The sequence below is a fragment of the Oryx dammah genome, unplaced genomic scaffold (assembly GCF_014754425.2).
Source record: "Oryx dammah isolate SB20612 unplaced genomic scaffold, SCBI_Odam_1.1 HiC_scaffold_26, whole genome shotgun sequence".
Classification (NCBI taxonomy): Eukaryota; Metazoa; Chordata; class Mammalia; order Artiodactyla; family Bovidae; genus Oryx; species Oryx dammah.
The window spans coordinates 81,554,243-81,577,027 of NW_024070210.1; the positions used below are offsets into that span (position 1 = coordinate 81,554,243).

At 37.0% G+C, this 22,785-nt stretch overlaps 1 protein-coding gene and 1 non-coding gene across 3 annotated transcripts in view; both read right to left on the reverse strand.

Annotated features, from left to right (window-relative positions):
- ARIH1 (ariadne RBR E3 ubiquitin protein ligase 1) overlaps positions 1–22,785 on the reverse strand; it is a 106,543-nt gene that overhangs the window by 24,579 nt on the left and 59,179 nt on the right. For both annotated transcript variants that reach the window (XM_040227397.1, XM_040227398.1), the window contains 5 exons: positions 18,925–19,069; positions 11,317–11,409; positions 10,756–10,811; positions 2,351–2,417; positions 955–1,061 (listed from right to left, as the gene is read on the reverse strand). In XM_040227397.1, the coding sequence (XP_040083331.1) occupies positions 955–1,061; positions 2,351–2,417; positions 10,756–10,811; positions 11,317–11,409; positions 18,925–19,069 (468 nt within the window). The remainder of the gene's footprint in view (positions 1–954; positions 1,062–2,350; positions 2,418–10,755; positions 10,812–11,316; positions 11,410–18,924; positions 19,070–22,785) is intronic.
- TRNAE-UUC lies at positions 12,401–12,473 on the reverse strand. The gene has a single exon. It is a non-coding gene; the product is annotated as a tRNA-Glu (tRNA).

A 22,785-nucleotide genomic window follows, 5' to 3' on the forward strand; every position in this document is an offset into this window, starting at 1 on the left:
AGTATTAATGATGCTAAGACTAAATCTATTGCTGTTTGGAGGGAAAAAAGAAAGATACAGAGCAAATTCCCTAGAGGGCCAGTGGTTAGGACTCCATCCTCTCACTGCCAAGGGCCTGGGTTCAAACCCTGGTCAGGGAACTACGATCCCACAAAATGCATACCCATAACCAAAAAAAAACAAAACAACAAAAAAAGAATGATATGGAAAACCAATAAAATGTGTATTTGCTAGCTATAGAGCCCCTTGGCTTGACCAGCTTCTCATTCCTAAAAGATCCATAAAGGAATGGTCTCTAATGTGTGGTAATGGAAATTCCCTGCTAAGCTGAACCTAGAATCAAAAGCTATGCTACTTCAAGAATCCAGGTTACCAAGAAAGCTGTGGCCAGAAGCCCCAGAGAAAACTCTTAGTTAAAAAAGATTTAATCACCAACTAAAAGATTTAATCAACATCTAATTAACCAAGTTTTATCTTTCCAAATTTATCTACATATTTTTTAGGACCAAGATTAAACTCCTCAGAACAAAGGAAATTAAAAACACCTAACTCTGTATTTCCTAAGAGATAATCTGAAACAAATCATGAGCCATAAGGAAACAAAAAACAACGTGACAAAATAAACAGTTGATCAGAAATGAGAACTAAGTTCTTGTCCCAGATCTTTAGGTGTGCTCCTATATATGTGCCAATGGAGGATACAAGGAAAAGTGATTATAGCTGCACTTTTTTTTCCCATAAGAAAATAAATCCAAAACTACAGCAACATAGAAAGAGAAAAAATTATCTTAAGATATGAGACTTTCTAAGCTAAGTTTTATTTAAAAGAAATATATGCTATTTAAAATCAGTCATCACCAACCTACCTGAGGTAAAGAAAATTTTTTGTTTCATTACCAAAAATAAATAGAAAAGCTATGTGTACTACTCCAACTTAGGAAATCACCTGCTTACCAAAACTGGCGGCCACATTTGCAGCGAACGGGTTTAGCATCAGGATACTGAACTTTAACAACGTGGTGGCAGTCTGGGGCAGGACACCACTTTAACAGTCGATTGCACTGAAACACAAGTTAGAAAATTTTTAAATGACAGCAAATTAAAACATGATGCAAGATTTCCCAGGACACCATGCAATTATGTATACTACTTACTCACTATCATAAAGTTCAGATAGTGTCACAAGCATATAAAACCCTGCTATCAATAGTCTTTTACAGCAATGCTTTTGGATGTACTGTTTTTGTAAGATTATAGATCACTTGAATAACTGGAATTATAAACTATCCCTTGTTCTATCTTCAAAATCCCACTGAGAAACTTTAAAATAAATGATCACCATTATGTGATCATTAACAAACATCAATTTGTGTATCGTTCTATTTCAGGGCAATTTTATAAGATGCAAAAAAATAAAATAATGCTTCTACTCAGGGAAGGAATTCATATGCTATATGAAACAAGCTAAAGAATACACATGGAATTTCTCTCTTTAACCATAAAAAGTTCTTCTAAAAACAAAAACCAGTTCCTAAGCCACAACAATGGTTGCATTTTAGTTCTTCGAAAGAAATATAACTTTTGATATATTTTTATCATAGGACAAAACATTGCTCAAGGAACACTCCATCAGAATTCAAGTTTATTGACCATTTTAAAAAATGTATAATTCTTTAAAACTGCTATTTCTAGAAGACCTTCAGTTTAACTGCTAATAAAAATTAAAATTACTTTCTAGAAGTGAAATACCAAGTTACACTCATTCTCTTACACTGGGGCTGGCAAACTTTCACATGGAGCCTGATAGTAGATATATTTGGCTTCATGGGCCATTCTTTAGCAAATACTCAACTCTGCCACTGCAGCTAAAAAAGCAGTCACAGACTACATGGGCATGTTAAAATAAACCTTTATTTACAAAAAACAGGCTGGCCGTGGTTTGACAATTTCTTTTCTGTTAAGCCATATTTGATACAACAAACAAAAACCACGAGACAATTCGTTTTTAACAAAGTTTACTCATAATGGAAGGAAGGAAAAACAAGCAGAGATATAGCAGGGCTAATGTATCAAACATGATTAAACATGACATCACTAAGAATCAGCTACAGTTCTCTGCTAAGGATAAAGACTATAAAAATAATTTTATCAAAGCTTAAGATCTATGAAAAGACATCTATTTATTGATTTGTCAGATTCTTTTGAGAATAAAGGTATTTTGGCATGCTTCATAAAAAGACAATAACTGAAGTTATCATAAAGGTGTTTCTTATGTAAGACAAACTGACTACTTCTATTAATAAACAGAATTTCTTTTATTTAAAGAATGAAAACATGAAAAATCACTTACCTCTACAAAGCTATTTGTTATTAAATGCTGATACTTTAATTTAACTTTTGAATCTGTGATCAGGCGCCTGAAAGTGAGAATAAAAATAGTTTATTAGAAGGTTTTCAGCTAAGGGTATTTTCCACATTCATAAAATAAAATTTCATTGCTCTGGTATGAAACTGCTTTAAATTCAAAATACTGAAATATATATAAACTGTCAACATATATAACTGTAGGAATCAAACCAATAATCTCAAAGTTTCTAAACAGTTTTATTTTGGTAGATGTTCCCCCCTGGTTTTATACTCTAAATATTCTATTTTTACCCAACTGGTATTTGTGTTATATATAGTCTAATGACTTACCAACTATCACCAAATTTAGGCCCCTTTCAGAGTCTTCTGACTCTCATATCTTGCCTTAAGACAGCAATTCTTGGCCACCTTTCCTGAGATCTCCTCCCCTAAAATCAGTGTTTGAAATAAAACAATCTTGACAGGAATGTTCAGAGATGGATATAGGTTTTGCCACATATAATTCTGATAGCCACCTCCTTCTGAAATCTTTCGGTAATTTATTAGAAATGCTTACTAATTGCAACATGGCTTTCCTTATTCACCTGCTGCTGCTGCTAAGTAGCTTCAGTCGTGTCCGACTCTGTGCGACCCCACAGATGACAGCCCACCAGGGTCCCCCGTCCCTGGGATTCTCCAGGCAAGAACACTGGAGCAAGTTGTCATTTCCTTCTCCAATGCATGAAAGTGAAAATGAAGCCGCTCAGTCGCGTCCGACTCCTAGCGAACCCATGGACTGCAGCCCACCAGGCTCCTCTGCCCATGGGATTTTCTAGGCAGGAGTACTGGAGTGGAGTGCCATTTCCTTTGGAAATGGGTATTATAGGAAAACAGTATTAAAGCAGAGAGAGTAACCACCAAAGAAGCTATTAAGAACAGTATCAAAACAATGTGCAGTCCAATCTCATCTTGAGTTTCTTACACCACTCACTTCTCTGATCCCGTTCCCCTTCCAGAAGACCACCACCCCGTCCTGTGCGCTCCTCAGTGGACTCCTCTCACATTTCTGTTCTTTCAGAATAGTAAGCACCACCCTTCTTCAGGGCTCCCCTGGTGGCTGAGACAGTAAAGAAACTGCCTGCGATGGGGGAGACCTCAGTTCGATCCCTGGGTTGGGAAGATCCCCTGGAGGAGGGCATGGCAACCCACTTCAGTATTCTTGTCTGGAGAATCCCCATGGAGAGAGGAGCCTCGGGGGCTACAGTACAGGGGATCGCAAAGAGACAGACACAGCAACAACTAAGCACAGCACACCAGAGGTCGGGGAGGCGGCCGAGAAGAGCAACCCCACACTCAAGGAGCGACGGCTGTGTGGGTACAGGAGGGCCAAGAGGAGGTACCCCTCGCCCAAGGTAAGAGAAACCCAAGTAAGACAGTAGGTGTTGCAAGAGGGCATCAGAAGGCAGACACACTGAAACCATAATCACAGAAAACTAGCCAGTCGGATCAAACAGACCACAGCCTTGTCTAACTCAATGAAACTAAGCCATGCCCTGTGGTGCCACCCAAGATGGATGGGTCATGGTGGAGAGGTCAGACAGAATGTGGTCCACTGGAGAAGGGAATGACAAACCACTGCAGTATTCTTGCTTTGAGAACCTCATGAACAGTATGAAAAGGCAAAATGATAGGATACTGAAAAGGGAACTTCCCGGGTCGGCAGGTACCCAATATGCTCCTGGAGATCAGTGGAGAAATAACTCCAGAAAGAATGAAGGGATGGAGCCAAAGCAAAAACAATACCCAGCTGTGGATGTGACTGGTGATAGAAGAAAGGTCCGATGCTGTAAAGGGCAATATTGCATAGGACCCTGGAATGTCAGGTCCATGAATCAGGGCAAATCAGAAGTGGTCAAATAGGAGATGGCAAGAGTGAACGTCAACATTCTAGGAATCAGCGAACTAAAATAGACTGGAATAGGTAAATTTAACTCAGACGACCATTTTATCTACTACTGTGGACAGGAATCCCTTAGAAGAAATGGAGTAGCCACCATGGTCAACAAAAGAGTCCGAAATGCTGTACTTGGACGCAATCTCAAAAACAAAAGAATGATCTCTGTTCATTTCCAAGGCAAACCATTCAATATCACGGTAATCCAAGCCTATGCCCCAACCAGTAACACTGAAGCTGAAGTTGAACAGTTCTATGAAGACCTACAAGATCTTTTAGAACTAACACCCAAAAAAGATGTCCTTTTCATTATAGGGGACTGGAATGCAAAAGTAGGAAGTCAAGAAACACCTGGAGTAACAGGCAAATTTGGCCTTGGAGGACGGAATGAAGCAGGGCAAAGGCTAATAGAATTTTGCCAAGAGAAGGCACTGGTCATAGCAAACACCTCTTCCAACAACACAAGAAAGACTCTACACATGGACATCACCAGATGGTCAACACCGGAATCAGACTGATTATATTCTTTGCAGCATAAGATGGAGAAACTCTACAGAGTCAGCAAAAACAAGACTGGGAGCTGACTGTGGCTCAGATCATGAACTCCTTATTGCCAAATTCAGACTTAAATTGAACAAAGTGGGGAAAAACACTAGACCATTCAGGTATGACCTAAATCAAATCCCTTATGATTATACAGTGGAAGTGAGAAATAGATTTAAAGGCCTAGATCTGATAGATAGAGTGCCTGATGAACTATGGGCGGAGGTTCATGATATTGTATAGGAGACAGGGATCAAGACCATCCCCATGGAAAGAAATGCAAAAAAGCAAAATGGCTGTCTGAGGAGGCCTTACAAATAGCTGTGAACAGAAGAGAAGCGAAAAGCAAAGGAGAAAGGGAAAGATATAAGCATCTGAATGCAGAGTTCCAAAGAATAGCAAGAGGAGATAAGAAAGCCTTCTTCAGCGATCAATGCAAAGAAATAGAGGAAAAGAACAGAATGGGAAAGACTAGAGATCTCTTCAAGAAAATTAGAGATACCAAGGAAACATTTCATGCAAAGATGGGCTCGATAAAGGACAGAAACGGTATGGACCTAACAGAAGCAGAAGATATTAAGAAGAGGTGGCAGGAATACACAGAAGAACTGTACCAAAAAAGAGCTTCACGACCCAGATAATCACGATGGTAGGATCACTCACCTAGAGCCAGACATCCTGGAATGTGAAGTCAAGTGGGCCTTAGAAAGCATCACTACGAACAAAGCTAGTGGAGGTGATGGCATTCCAGTTGAGCTATTTCAAATCCTGAAAGATGATGCTGTGAAAGTGCTACACTCAATATGCCAGCAAATTTGGAAAACTCAGCAGTGGCCACAGGACTGGAAAAGGTCAGTTTTCATTCCAATTCCAAAGAAAGGCAATGCCAAAGAATGCTCAAACTACCACACAATTGCACTCATCTCACACACTAGTAAAGTAATGCTCAAAATTCTCCAAGCCAGGCTTCAGCAATATGTGAACCGTGAACTCCCTGATGTTCAAGCTGGTTTTAGAAAAGACAGAGGAACCAGAGATCAAATTGCCAACATCTGTTGGATCACTGAAAAAGCAAGAGAGTTCCAGAAAAACATCTATTTCTGCTTTATTGACTATGCCAAAGCCTTTGACTGTGTGGATCACAACAAACTGTGGAAAATTCTGAAAGAGATGGGAATACCAGACCACCTGACCTGCCTCTTGAGAAACTTATATGCAGGTCAGGAAGCAACAGTTAGAACTGGACATGGAACAACAGACTGGTTCCCAATAGGAAAAGGAGTACGTCAAGGCTGTATATTGTCACCCTGCTTATTCAACTTACATGCAGAGTACATCATGAGAAACGCTGGGCTGGATGAAGCACAAGCTGGAATCAAGATCGCCGGGAGAAATATCAATAACCTCAGATATGCAGACGACACCGCCCTTATGGCAGAAAGTGAAGAGGAACTAAAAAGCCTCTTGATGAAAGTGAAAGAGGAGAGTGAAAAAGTTGGCTTAAAGCTCAACATTCAGAAAACGAAGATCATGGCATCCGGTCCCATCACTTCATGGGAAATAGATGGGGAAACAGTGTCAGACTTTATTTTTGGGGGCTCCAAAACCACTGCAGATGGTGATTGCAGCCATGAAATTAAAAGACGCTTACTCCTTGGAAGGGAAGTTGTGACCAACCTAGATAGCATATTGAAAAGCAGAGATATTACTTTGCCAGCAAAGGTCCGTCTAGTCAAGGCTATGGTTTTTCCAGTGGTCATGTATGGATGTGAGAGTTGGACTGTGAAGAAAGCTGAGCACCGAAGAATTGATGCTTTTGAACTGTGGTGTTGGAGAAGACTCTTGAGAGTCCCTTGGACTGCAAGGAGATCCAACCAGTCCACCCTAAAGGAGATCAGTCCTGGGTGTTCATTGGAAGGACTGATGCTGAAGCTGAAATTCCAATACTTTGGCCACCTCATGCGAAGTGCTGACTCACTGGAAAAGACTCTGATGCTGGGAGGGATTGGGGGCAGGAGGAGAAGGGGACGACAGAGGATGAGATGGCTGGATGGCATCACCGACTCGATGGACATGCGTTTGAACTCCGGGAGTTGGTGATGGACAGGGAGGCCTGGCATGCTGTGATTTATGGGGTCACAAAGAGTCATCCCCGACTGAGCTACTGAACACAGCATGCCCTTCCTCAAAGGCTTCTGCTTGCGGATACCTCCCTTGGAAAGCAAACAAAAGATTACCCTAGTGGGGCTCTGAGGTGGGACAGCCTAGGTTAGAATATTGGCTTCTCAACTTACGAACTGAGGGTAAGTCCTTTGACTTCCACTTTTCAGAGTCGCTAAGTCATGTCCAACCCTTTGATACCCCATGGACTATAGCCTGCCAGGCTCCTCTGACCATGGGATTATCCAGGCAAGAATACTCGAGTGGGCTGCCATTTCCTTCTCCAGAGGATCTTCCCAACCCAGGGATCGAATCCGAATCTCTTGCTTGACAGGTGGACTTTTACCACTGAGCTACCTAGGAAGCCCCATTTTTCAGTTTACTCACCTGTAAAATGGATAGCAGAAATAGAGCTGGGAGACTAGCATAGTGCCTGGCAAATAGTAAGCACTCAATAAATATCAGATGAAGCTGAATTCATCACCATCATTATTATTTCACTCAGTTAAGATGTACTATTACTCACTCAAAGAGGCCCTTCCTGACAATTCATACCAGTCTAAAACGTAGACCACTCCCCTTCAGTTCTCATGGCAAATTATACACTTCTTTACAGAATGTGTCATAATTTCCACAGACAGCTATCATATAATCATTTTTTAATATAGGCCTCCCTAATTCCCTATTCTCAACCAAACAATAAGCTCCATAAAAGGATCTCTTATGTCCAATACAGTGCCTGGCCTGTGGAAAGTATTTAGTAAGTACTTTTCAAATGAGTAAACCTTCAGATTTTGCACATGTTGAAACTGAGGGATAAAAGTAATTAGTGCACAATGGCCAAACACAAAATTACCATATGACTCAACAATTAATTCCACTCAAAGGTATATACATTCAAGAGAATTAAAAACAGGTGTTCAATAAAAATACTTGCACACAAATATTCAAATAGTAAAAAAGATTTCTACAAAAAGCAAAAATAACTCAAATGTCCAAGAACTGATGGAGAAATAAAATATGGAATATCCATATAATGGAACATTATTTAGCCATAAAAAGGAATGATGTCCTTATACATGCTACAACATGAATGAACTTTGAAAACTTTATGTTAAGGGAAGGAAGCCATTCACAGAAGGTCATATACTGTATGACTCCATTTAAATGAAATGTCCAGAGTAAGCGAATCCATGCAGACAGCAAAGATGAGTGGTTGTCAGAGTCTAGGGAGAGGAGGGAATCAAGAGTATCTGTTTAGTGGATATGGGATTTCTTTTGGGGGTGATGAAAATGTTCTGGAATTAGATAGTGGTGATGGTTACACAACATCACATAAGTATTCAAAAAGCCACAGAACTGCGTACTTTAGTTTAAAAGGTGAATGTTATGTTATGAGAAGTTTACTTCATTTAAAAAACAATGGGACATTCCCAGTGGTCCAGTGGCTAAGATTCCATGTTTCCAATGGAGGAGACACAGGTTTGATCCCTGGTTAGGGAACTAGATCCCATGTGCTGCAAATAAGACCAAGCACAGCCAAATAACTAAATGAATATTTTAACTCAATGAATATTTTTTAAAAAATGAAAAAATAATCAAGGGGCTTCCCTGGTGGTCCAGTGGTTAAGAATCAGCCTTCAACACAGGGGACGATCCCTGGTAAGGGAACTAAGATCCCACATGCCATGGAGCAACTAAGCCTGTGCCACACACAACTAGAGAGTCCAAGTGCCACAGCGAAAGATCCCGCATCACTGCAATGAAGATCCCATGTGCCACAACTAAGATGCAGCCAAATAAACAAACATAAAAAGATGTTTAATGTCAGAATATCTAATGTTGATTTACATTATTTATTTAACCAGGCATGATAAACAATAATCTTCTAACCACATCTCACTGCCCAAATGCCTCCCCACTCTACACTATCCCTTTTAACTACCTAGGTTATTTCGAAAATGCAAATCTCATCAGTCCTAATAACCTTTTATGACAAAACTCAAACTGTCAAACTCTTTTCATCCTCATCTCTAGTAATCTGCTCCTTTGTGCTTTAGCCATGACAGAATATGTAAAAGAGAAGTTCATGGACTATTACTCTCCACACAAAATTTTTAATCCTTGTTATCTCTGCCTAAGATGTCCTAATTCTTTAGGTAATGTGTGTCTCTGTAACTGTACTTTATACATACATTTACACATAAAATGGGCTTCCCAGGTGGCAGTGGTGGTAAAGAACCTGCCTGCTAATGCAGGAGACACAACAGACAGGGGTTCAATTCCTGGGTCGGGAAGATCCCCTGGAGAAGGGATGGCAACCTATTCCAGTATTCTTGCCTGGGAAACCCTATGGACAGAGGAGCCTGGAGGGGTACAGTCCATAGGGTTGTAAAAGGTCGGACACAACTGAAACGATCTGGCAAACATGCATGCATCAAACATAAACTATGTATTTATCATTAGGAACCTCTTGGAGAAAGGGAATGTATCTTAATTTGTTCTCTTGTGTATATGTGCTAATAAAACAGGCTCCCAGTAAATGTTTGTGGAACGAATGAAAAGATACAGTCACCTGTACTGATGAAAGAATACAAAGAATTAGAGTATCAGAGGACAAGTTAAAGACAACTCAAGGATGGTGATACTTTAAGACCATACACAGTTAATGGAAATAAGATTTACTGAAAGACAAGCTGACAAGAGTAAATGTATTTTAGTAAACCAAAGTAGGTTGGGATTAATAAAGTGGAATCAGTGGCTTTATAAACTGTGCTGGTTACGTCAATTTATGGCTTCATTAGGTTAAGAATTTGCTCACTAAAACCTACGGCTGCTTTTACTCTTATTACTCTCAAATCCCAGTGCTTAAATGCAGACATACCTTTCTATACAGGCAATTATCCAGGACTAATTATAAAATTTGTCTGTGGATCATTCAGGCCCTCAATCTATTTATCTTCCTAGACTAAAATCAATTAGGCTGCCTGAGGTTATAAAAACAGCACTGACTCAGGAATTAAGCAACTCTGGATTTTATCCCATGTACAGGAGCTAATTATACCTCTTTCTTCAAGTTTCTTTCTCTCCTTCAAAAAGGAACCTTTCACAAGGCCAGTAGTTGGCCAACAGCCTCCAGCTGCAGTGCCTTTGAGATTCGTAGCAGTGTTCCAGATGAGGCCACACACCCCCTGCTTAGCTCCCAGTGAGAGGCTAGGCTTGACACTGGTGCCAGGGCCTGGCTGCTTCTGCTGCCTGAAGCATTCCTCTGTGGGAAATCTACGCACTGGAGTTCCCAACAGGCCTGACAGAGACTCTCACAGCTGCACACAGTCTTAGTCTTCCTACTAAATCCTTCTTCCTTCTTTCTCAACAGGGGTCAGAACTGTATCATGTCTGTCTACTCCTCCTATTCCTATTTATCCTACATAAATGCTATCCGTAATAAAAGCGCCTTCTCTTTTATCTATGTCCTGGCTCTGCTTCTCAGAAGATCAACTGACACACTGACATAACCTATTCTCCAACTGCAAAGTCCGCTGAAATCTAGCTATCATGCATTGCCAACTTAACAAAATACTGACTGGGCATTTAACCAGGCTACAAACAGGCTTGTGTACTACAAAGGAATGTAGGTTAGAAAGTCTCTCCAGACTTCAAATGTTCACCTCCGGTGTGGTGTTTAGCAAAAATTAATTAGGCTTAATCAACTAATATATATTCAACATGCAGAATCTATCAAAAGTACTTACATAACTGTGTTGTCATCCACTAAGATATCACAACCATGAGCAGGACACGAAATAGTCTGGAAAAGATCGAAATTTAAACTATGTCTTCATTCAACAAATATTTACTGCATGTTTACCACTGCCAGGAACTTTGCTAGGTTCTGAGGATACCTTAACATTTATAGGACCTTAATCATTTCCTTTCTTTTAAAAGAAACCTGTACGTGAGTATTTGTCACTATAAAGCAACTAAAACTGCTAACCCAAACAACTGGTTTTTCAATATTAAATTTAACTGGCAAGGTGTGAGATACAACAAAAATTCTCAACAAGTTTAGCCAGAAAAATACAAATGTTAATGCCTGCTAAGAAAACATTACCTGCACTGGATTTTTAACTGGAATATCATATTGTAAATAGGAAAAAAAAAAAATCTCAATTATCTTTTAGTTATTTTAACCTAGAAAAAAAGAGCCAAATATAATTCACAACCCAGAATGCTTTACCTGTTTATATTTGTGTAACAGTCTAAACACTTAAAAGAAATTCAACAAAAACTCAAGAACAAACTGGCATCTTTACCTGTCCCATGCCTTCTTCCATTATTTTGGTAGTTAAATATTCACTCCAGCACTGCATACAAAATTTATGTCCACATTCAAGGCCAGTGAAATACTGCAACAAAAATAATATATGGACTTTCAAAAGAAATTATCACAAGAATCACTATAGTGACTCAGTAAGAATCAATCAGATAATGTTTCTCATGGCGGCTAAAATGTCCAATTTGACAGGACTAAATGGGCTCCTAAAATGAATTTCTAAGGGGCAAAATCTATACACACAATTCATTAAACACAAAACAATGAGAGATGAATCTACATTAGATATTTATAATTTTTAGGAAAGGCACACAAGTTTGTACCAATAAGCATATGAAAAGATGCCCAATATCCTTAATCTTCAGGGAAAGGTAAATCAAAGCCACAATGAAACACCACTTCACACCCACTAGGACAGTTATAATCAAAAAGACACAATAAAAGTGCTGACAAGGATATGGAGAAATCAGAACCCTCAAACACTGCTAGTGGGAATGTACAGGAATTTTGGAAAACATTGGCAGTTTCTCAAGAAATTAAAAGTTATTAACAAATGATTCAGCAACTCCACTGCTAGGTATATACCCACATAAAAATTTGTACACAAATGTTCACAGCAGCATTAGCTACAATAACTCCAAAGTGGAAACAAATCTAATGTCCATCAACTGATAAATAAGCAAAATGTGGAATATCCATGTAACAGAAAATTATTCCACCATAAAAAGCAGTAAAGCACATACTATAATGCGGACAAACCTTGAAAACATGCAAAATAAAATAAACCAATCACAAAACACCACGTGTTATTTGATTTCACTTGTAGATTTGTGGTTGCCTAAGGCTAACAAGCTTGAGGGGAATGGGAAGTGACTATACAAGAATAATGGTCTTTGAGGGATTATTAAAATGTTTGAAAATGAATTGTGGTGATGGCGACATAACTCTGTGACTATGCTTAAGACCATTTTAAATAAGTTGTATGGTATGTGAATTACATCTCAATAAAGCTACTTTATTATTATTTTTTGGCCATACTGCTTGCTTGGTTTGCAGGATCTTAGTTCCCTGACCAGGAATTGAACCCAGGCCCATAGCAGTGAAAGCACCAAGTCTTAACCACTGGACTACCAGGGAGCTCCCAACGGTGTTATTTCTAAAATGTCACATGGATACCACACTTCACTGAGCTGCAATGGAATATACCTAACCTAGAAAATAAAACCTTATGGAAACCAAAATACTTCTTCAGAATAGTAGTAATACTTGAATAATAATAATAACAGTAACATTTTGGCCTAATGTTATACTACTTATATGATTTGAAATACTTTCAATTGGATGGCTGGTTAAATCAACCTTATTATATTCTATAATGGGATATTAAAAGCAGGTACTTTAAGTAATATTAAGAGTGTAGAGGACTACATTTTCAAACGACAAACATGGTTATCATATTTTACTTTAAAAATATTTTACTATATTTACTACCTAATTCTTTTTAAATTAATATAATATAGGTTATGCTGCTGCTGCTGCTAAGTCGCTTCAGTCGTGTCCGACTCTGTGCGACCCCAGAGATGGCAGCCCACCAGCCTCCCCCTTCCCTGGGCTTCTCCAGGCAAGAACACTGGAGTGGGTTGCCATTTCCTTCTCCAATACATGCAAGTGAAAAGTGAAAGGGAAGTCGCTCAGTCATATCTGACTCCTAGCGACCCCATGGACTGCAGCCTACACCAGGCTCCTCCGTCCATAGGATTTTCCAGGCAAAAGTACTAGAGTGGGGTGCCACTGCCTTCTCTGAATATAGGCTATAGTTAAAGATAATTATTTAACAATATGAGTTTATGTTTTAAAAAAAAAGTCTCCCTTATCTCCATCTTTCTCTACCTTGTCCTCTACTTTTCTACCCAGAAGTAATCACTATTTCCAATATATGGTAGAAGTATCACAAACTTTCTTCTGTAACTTGGTTTTCTTTATTATCTTTGTGATCAAATGAATGTATATCAGGAAAAATTTGTACAAGTGAAATTCTAACAGTATACATTTCGATTATTACAAAGAGGTTGTTGCAATTTACAGTATTGAAGAAAACCTTCTCACACCCATGCCAAAACACTTAAACTCCTTGATTTTTGCCAGTAACAGGTGAAAATGAATTAACTACCAATAGTTTTGATTTTAATTTTTTCTTTTGAGTGAAGCTTAAAAATTTGAAACAAGATTTAAGGCTGTATATTTTTCTGTGTATTGTCTTCACCTATTTTGCCAAATTTTCCTCTGGGCATTTTTTTCTAAATGTTTTACTGTTTTGTTTTTACTTATTTAGAAAATTGACTGTTTGTAAGTGTGGAAAATATTTTCTCCCAGTTTCAATACATTTTGCTACTGTGCAGAACCTCTTTATTCATATACAGCAAAATGTATCAGCTTTAGAATTCATGGCCTCTAAATTAGTTTCTTAAGTTAAAAAAAAGTTGTGACAGACTTATGGACATGAGGAGAGGGGAGGAGAGGAAGAGATGTATGGAAAGAGTAACATGGAAACTTACATTACCATATGTAAAATAGACAGCTAACAGGAATCTGCTGTATGGCTCAGGAAACTCAAACAGGGGCTCTGTATCAATCTAGAGGGGTGGGATGGGGCAGAAGATGGGAGGGAGATTCAAATGAAAGGGGATATATGTATATCTGTGGCTGATTCATGTTGAAGTTTGACAGAAAACAAAATTCTGTAAAGCAATCATCCTTCAATAAAAAAAATAAATTAAAAGACATACAAAGGAAAAACTAGTTAAAAGATTATTTTGTTTCAATATGTGCAAATAAATTTTTAAACTTGGGAAAAAAAATTACAGTTGTGGTTTTTTTTTTTTTTTTTTTGGGGGGGGGGGGGTAGTGCACTGGGTCTTTGTCGCTGAGCACAGGCATCTCTAGTTGCAGCAAGCCAGGGCTGCTCTCCAGTTGCAGTACATGGGCTTTTCAGCGCGGTGGCTTCTCTTGTGGGGCATAGGTTCTAGGGTGCGAGAGCTCCAGCAGTTACTGCTCACAGGCTTAGTTGCCCCATGGCATGTGGAATCTTCCCAGACCAGGGATCAAATCCGTGTCCCCTAAACTGGCAGGCAGATTCTTAACTTCTGGACCACCAGAATAATTTTGATATAAGGAGTAAGGCAGAAATCTAAGTTTCCAGATGGCTATCGAGTTGTTCAAACACCATTTATTAAATAACCCTTCTTAAAGGAAATGCCGTCTCTGTTGTATATTAAATTCTCCACAAATATACTTGACTCTGGCTTCTCTGGTGGCTCATTGATAAAGAATCCACCTGCCAATTCAAGAGATCCAAGTTTGATCCCTGGGTCATGAAGATCCCCTGGAGAAGGAAATGGTAACCCACTCCAGTTCTTGCCTGGGAAATCCCATGGACAGAGGAGCCTAGCAGGCTACAGTCCATGGGGTGGCAAAGAGTCGGACATGACTGAGCAACTAAACAATACTCGACTCTATTCTGCTTTACTGTACTGCTGCCTATTTCTGAATTTGGTAAGACTAGCTTCCTCTCCACCCTCATCAATCTAGTCTTTGCTTTACTTCACTAATATTCTATCTTTCCAAATACCTGTCATTCATTTATCTCCCCTTTCCTTCATATAGGTCTTTCATATTTCTTGCCAAGTTTATTCCTAGCTCTTTTATTCATTTTGTGGCTCTTATTAAAGTGGCATTTTAAATTCTATAAGATTTTCTAATTAGCTGTTATTTGAAATATGCTTACAAAATTTCTGATGTTGCTTATGAGATATAAATGCAAATAAGATGCAGTATTATAGCATACCAACTATATAAAATATGCTTGGAAAGTAGCTGGGAAAGAGAAAGTTCAGAGTCCTGATACTAGTTTTACAGACCGAATAACATGGAAAATATCAAGGTTAAAATATGTTACTATTCAGAGAGTGACAATGATTCTACCTGAGTCACAAAATAAGTGAAGATAAATATTTGGGAAATCAATATTCTCATCTAAAAACAAAAGATCTGAGAAATAAAAAGAATCTATTCTTAATACTACTCACAACAATGAAGGAGATCTGGCACTAACCTATTGTCAGATTACTAAAGGAGAGTATTTGATTTTTGATATTATAATGAGGGTACATTCTATAAAGAACAAATATAATAAAGTCATTATCAATAATTATAAAATGTTTTATTCATAACCTAAAAACAAAAACACACCCTCATGTGCTTTCCTCTTTTTTACAAAGACTGACAGATTAAAGGTCACAATGGTTACTCAGTGATCTCTATAGGTAACACCTCTGCTTTGGAGGACTTTTACACCAGGGCTCTTTTAAGATAACATAAAAAGACAAAAACAAAGGTTTTTTTCCCCTTTCCAATAACTTTTTCAATTAAACAGATAACAAGACTAAACAACATAAATTAGAAAAATAAATCACACAAACATGTTCAAAGGTAAAGCAAAAAGAGGGTGGCAACTCACAATCTTCAATTTTGCTTTTATCTATTTAATATACCTTATTCTTAGAAAGTATAAAATGATTTACTTCATAAAAAAGATATGATATAGCTCAAGCTATATTTCCTAGTAGAGCTAAATCTTCTGCTTTGATTGAAAATAATATTATTATATAAAGTAACTGTTGCCAAGGCTAAGAAATTCCTGAACTGGACACAACACAAGTGGGTTAGGGGGACAGAGGAGGAATCGCTGAACTTAAAAGAGTGTTCCAAAATCTCAGGAAATTTTTTTTGAAGAAGAGACCACCCAAAATAGCTCCAAAGTATCAAGTTTATAAACTAAGCTGTCAGAAGCATTTACTTAAAAACCTGTTTTCATGTGGCACTATATAAAGCAAAGTTGCTTTCTAGAAGGATAAAGGTATTGAAGATAAACAATAATAAAAGGCAAGTTATCAGTGTTTGAAGAATAGTGGAAATTGATACATGGGAGTTAGGTAAATAATATAAGTAAAGTAACCATTCATCCAATTAATAAGCCTGAATAAAGAATCTCAGGTGACACTCACTTGCAAAACTGATAAAATTATCCCTTATTAGCCCAAAAACTGAGAAAAGAAGTCCTAGTTTCACTGTGATTACTTTTTCCTAACACCTGGCGCAGTTTCCGTAACACTTTTAACTTACTTTCCAACCAATGCTGCTGTTTGCTTTCTTGCCCGATCACTTACACAGCCAAACTTCCTTTGAAAGAGTAACTTATGTTTACTGCCTCTACTTCCTTTCCCACCTTCAAGTCAATGACTCTCTAGCTCATGTAGTTTGGTTTCCCATCTTACCATAATACTTAAAATTACTTTTCAGGATCATCAGTCAACTTCTTGTTGCTAATTCCAAACTCACCTTTCAATTACTTTCTCTGAAGCTAGCACTGTTTACCACTCTTGGTATTGCATTTTCTTCCTCTGGTTTCTGTATTGCTATACTCCCTGTTGCCCTACCTACCACACCTTCAGAGGTTAATTCAAATATCAATGTCAGTGGGAAGTCTCCCTGATCCAAAATTGGGTTAGGTGTCTCTCCAATATGTTCCCTCAGTACCATGCCCTACCAAAGCTCTTACCATTTTTTCTATGTCATTTTACTTATTTGCCCAGTTAACCTGTAAATTATGCCTTTATTCTCCATTGTTTCTAACATTCAGAATAGTGCCGAGTCTGCTGAATAAATGAAGAGTGTTTCCTCCACTATCAGTTATAAGTATAGCACAATCCACACTGCAAATATCTACTTATGATTTTCAATTCTAATTTGTTCAAACTGTCAGACAATACCAAGGGCAGTGAGAAAGTTATAGTGGTTATTTGTGAGCAGCTAGTTTCAGTACTTACATTTAAGGTTTATACTAAAAGGAGCTGGCTGTAAGAAAGCAGGAAGGGAAATGCCAAGGAATAAGGAAACCTCATATAATCCGGAACAAACTTTTTGAGTCTTAGTATTACCTCATAGAACCATTTATAAACTACATACACTATACAAATGTCAACTGGCAAAGAGAATGTTAAAGAAAGGTAATAAAAAGGTCAAAACACAAAACTAATGTATTTTCAATAGTAGTGCTGATTGTTCTTTTTAAATACTTAAGTTAGGATTGTGATTTAGGTAGAGGGAAATGAATATAGTTTCAGGCTGACAGAGATCTGAAACAATATTTTATTCAATTTATTTGAAAGGTTAAAAAAAACTGAGACTCAGCCAGATTAAATCATTTATTACCCAAAGCCAAAAAGCTATTGTTACAGCTGTGACTGAGAATATGGGGTACTTCCCCTGGCACTCCAGAGGTTAAAATTCCATGCTTCCACTGCTGGGGACAAGGATTTGATCCCTGGTCAGGAAAATAAGATCCCGCAAGCTGCATGGTAAGGCCAAAAACTTTTTTTTAAATCTGAAAATAAATTAAGAATGACGTGAGAATCTGGAAATTCAATTTAGTATTTTAGCTACTAAAATTTTTTGACTGAAAATTTTAAATTTAATCAATTGATTTATTTTTTAGGCCATACCATGTGGCATATGCAAACTTAGTTCCCTGACCAAGGATCAAACCTGTGCCCCCTGCACTGGGAATGAGGAGTCTTAAGCACTGGACCACCAGGGAAATGCTCCTACTAATTTTAACTCTGATTTTCCACTTCTCTAAGAGCATATAATTAACTTTCTTTTAAAACTCTTCTAAGCGTTTGTGTGTACGAACAAACTAATTTCCTTCAAATGAGAATGTTTAAAGGTACACATGTCAAATTCTAAGATTAATAACAAAAAACCTTCAATATGTTAAAATATATAATACTGGCAACAAAGATCTGGTATATACTAATTACTAGAAAAAGCTGCTTAACTATTACAGTAGAGAATATGAACAAGATGGTTATAATTGTTGTAGAATTAAATTAGCCTTAAATATCTTTAAACATCTTTTAAGAGGTGAATTCTGAGTAACTAAATACATTTTTTGGGCAACAAATGTAATTTTCTTATGGTTACTAATAAAGTGCTTTCATAGGAAGATTGTGTTTATTTAAGCATAACACTTCTTCACTAGATAATTACAGTAAATCCTCTAAATACAATAGGTTTTAGGAGGGATACACATACTAAAGAATCGCTGTTGGAATGGATCTGTATGTGTGACAATCTTTTAAGAAGAGTCCTGAAAGCTCTCTAGTTAAATAACATTAAAGACATTTTATAAGTGTTTTGGAAATTCTAAAAACTTAGTTTCAATCTATTTTAATTTGGATAAAGATAATTCTATTTGCTGCCTACCTATTACACAATTCTCCCATAGAGGTAAAGTAAAAAGATTTAGGTGTGTAATGACAACTTGGACAAATTCCAGCTTTAAAAAGCAAATGGGGATGGGGAGGGGCTGAGAGACAAGCTCTCACTCTTTATTCTTAATATATGGATAGGTTACTGCTTTGCTACAATCCCAGACTCCCAGAACTGCCTTTGTTGAAATAATGAAAAGTCAATTTATCCTCTGAAGTAGAGAGTCAGCAGTGCTGGCCTTAAACTACCAGATACTCACCGAGTTAGGGTAGTTCAAGTAGCAGATCTGACAAGGCATATCCTGTGCTGATGACCTTGTATTCATCTGGCGTGTTCGAGACTTTTTACTTGGATTAATTACATGACACTCAGCAAAGAGCTTCTCCAGGTTTCCATCAAAGTACCTGCATTATTTAAACAGAAAGGATGAGAGCCCTGCAACAGCACACTGTTAGAGCTCTGAAAAACCTGATTTTCTATAGGGAAAAGCAATGAAGTGAACTAAACCAAGACCATATCCTTTCTTGCTCAGAGAAAATGTGTTGTATGGCTACAAACTGTAGCAAACAGAAGTATATGTATAGGTAAACACATCAAATTTTTGCTATTTTAACATTTCTTACTTTGTTTTTATCCTGAGAAGTTAAGATATTAGTATATTAACAGAACTAAAACTAAAATCTAAGAATAAAAGTTGTATTATCTCTAATGGTACCTTATGAAGAGTGTGTTTTAATAGGCTAGGCTCTATTTTATACCAATGAATTAATTTTATTAATAATTTTAGTTCTACCAGTTTAAATATATTAGCAAGTAAACTACCTACAAGGCATACTTTATCCCACAGCTCATTTAAAAATTAAAACTACATGTGTCTCTTTCTACAAAAGACTTGCTTTCTAAATATTCTTTGAAAATGATTAATTTATTAGGGTAGGGGAAGAAGGAGGAAACAAAAAAGTTTATCTTTAGAAGTTTTTATATCAAATAATCTATACATTGATTTTTTTCATATAAAGTATGTATCTATATTTACAGAAGTAGTTCACTAACATATCAACAGCATAGTATTGCAAGTACTAGCTACGGAGTTTCAACTAAACTGTAAACTTCTTGACAGAAGATAGGGGTAAATACTTAGCACAATGTTTCTCATTAATCCAGTTAGGACATGGTCTTTGGTCTCCTGAAAATATCTTAATATTCTAAACGGAAAAGCAACAGATTAAAGAAAAAACTTTCAATTTAATCAGCAAAAATGTTAACATGGAATCTGATCAATTTACTTTTTAAGTACAGGCTTAAATAACTTCAATTTTCTTGACTGATAAAAAATTATCAATACTCAAAAGAGTTTCCCAATAGTTTTCATGAAAGTCTTATTCAGGCATTGTGTCAAAGCATTTACTGCATCCCAGAACATCACTCATGACAACCACCATCACTCTCTAAAGACAAATATCCTTTTATAAATGCTTTGACTACAATTATGTTTCAATGAAATGGTCATGTTATCAACCAAAATGTCAACATATTATTAATATAAAAGGGGAATGCATATGAAGTAGTCTCTGATTATTCAGCTAATCAAAATATATAGAGCAGATAAATCAAACGCTTTTCTACAAGTTATCTCTGAAAAACACCTAAGATATGTTTTATCTGAAAAGTTGAAACATATGAAGAAAATACTAAATATGAATAAGTATACCAATTAACCCCTTGTTTTTTATTTTAAAAAAATTGTGGACACAAGAAAACACAATCTAAAACTTGAAAATTAACAACTAACTAATACTTCAGTGAACAGTCTAGATAGCATTCTATGCAAATACAAACAGACGTGCACATTTGATATAATCTCATATTCCAGGCTTATTACCTGCTTTCTTCACTAAACCATATGTAACAACACCTCTGTCCATGAGTATGGGGTTACATTATTTTTCACTGTTGCATAATATTTCTCTGTAGGTATATACTATAATATACTTAACCAACCTTATACTGGAAGATATTTAGAGATGTTCCACATACAGACAATCCTAGATTAAAATCCTGCCCCATCTGATGGGGGGGAATATATCTATACTTGTATTTCTTTATTAGTGAAGCTGAATATATTTTTCTGTGAAGATACTGCTATTAGTTTACGAGTTCAGCGAGTAAATGAAGAGTAATCCTTTGTTTTATGGACTGCTTTCTTCCCAGTTTCTAACTTGCCTTTTAATATTGTTTAATGGTGTTTAACTGCCAATTTTAATTTTTCTGTAGGCGAATTTACCATGCAACACTGTTGTGATTTATGGATTTCATAAACTTCTTAAAAATTATCTCTATATGCAAAGACTATAGAAATTCACTCATGATTTAGGCCTTTCCTTTAAACTGTTTCCATTAAAACTGTTGATTTACATGGAAATTATTTTAGTGCAGTAAGAAGCAAGCAGGGGTTCCATTTAATTTTAAGCCAAATGGATAGCCACTACTGAAGGGTGTTTCAACTACCAAAACACTTCCTTCTACCTATCAATGTAAACCTCATCTCCTTAAACAAATCATCTTTGACAGTTCCTCCTCTTCAAATTAGGTAAGGCTCCCTTGTATTACATCCTCACAGTATTTTGTACTCCTGTGTAACAAATCACATTACTAACCCTGTAATCACTATTTATGTTTTTCCTGCGAAAGATAAAGTGAAAGTAGCTCAGGTGTGTCCAACTCTTTGTGACCCTGTGAGCTATAGCTCACCAGGCTCCTCTGTCCATGGAATTCTCCAGGCAAGAATACTGGAGTGCATTGCCATTCCTGTAATCACTATTTTATGTTTTTCCTACTAGAATGTAAACCCCATGAGGACTATTTTATTACTATAGTAGCCCTAGTATCTATTAGAGAATAAAGAGATAATTAATAATAAATCTGAATTTCTTTATTTAGGGATATTTCTTAAAGATAGCAATATATTATAGTTTATAGTTTTCAGTCCATTCTAGAAGGCAAATAACTTTCAAATACAGCCCAGGTAAACAGAATGGAGAACTAAAAAATCAACTCATATTGCTGGTCATAGCAGGCAGGCTAAGAAATTTTCTTCATTTAATTAAGCTCCATTTTACAGAAATGTAACATTTAAAAATTTGTTTTTATTTTTATTCATCACATGCTCTGTCCACCAAAGACTTTGCTATGGTTATGTGGAAAGGTATTGAAGTCTATTTTATTTTTATAGAACATACCTTAAAACGGGTATTTAAACCAATTTTGCCAATTGTAAATAATAATTTGATTGTCCTTATATAATATCCTACACTTAACTCTATAGTTTAGGTTGGAACTTCCCAGAACTCTTCCCAGTTGATTACCATTTTACATAATTTTTTCACTAATTACATTGTTTTTACATTGCATAGCTGTCCTTTCAAGAACAGTAAAAACTGCTTTCTATTTCCTAAGCCTGACAGCCGTAATTACTTAAACATAATTAAAATGTTGGGTTTTAAAAAATTTATTGGCCTGCCCCAGGCCTTAGTTTTGGCACATGCATCTCCTGTTGTGTCACGCAGGATCTTTCACCGCGGTGCTAGAGGTCAGTAGTTGCAGCACGAGGGCTTAGTTCTCTGGGGCATGTGACCAGGGATCAAATCCATGTCCCCTGAGTTGCAAGGTGGATTCTTAACCACTGAACCACCAGGGAAGTCCCTAAAATGTTTAACTGTATTCAAATGCTCATTTTAGCAAAAATCCTACCCATGACAACCTCCATTTCTTCTGGTACCTGTTGTTACTGAAGTCTTTAGTAAAAATAATTCTAATTTTATAATTCAAATCATTTTTCAACTGACATATATGCAAGGCTTCTTCATTCTTGAAGTATCATTCTATAGGGTTGATCTTAGCATTTAACTTTCTCTTTCGAAATGCCAATTCAGGTAGTAATTATTTCAAGAGATTTTAGCTATTAAACCTGCTGGATTTACACCCAATCTTTGTTCACTTGTCCTCCTTGCCTACCATCTATTAATTCCTTCTTTGTCCTTTTCTTCTCTTACATGTCTTCCTTTTCCATAGTACCTGCTCTATTTCTGGCTACTGTCAACATGCTTTCAATACACTGACC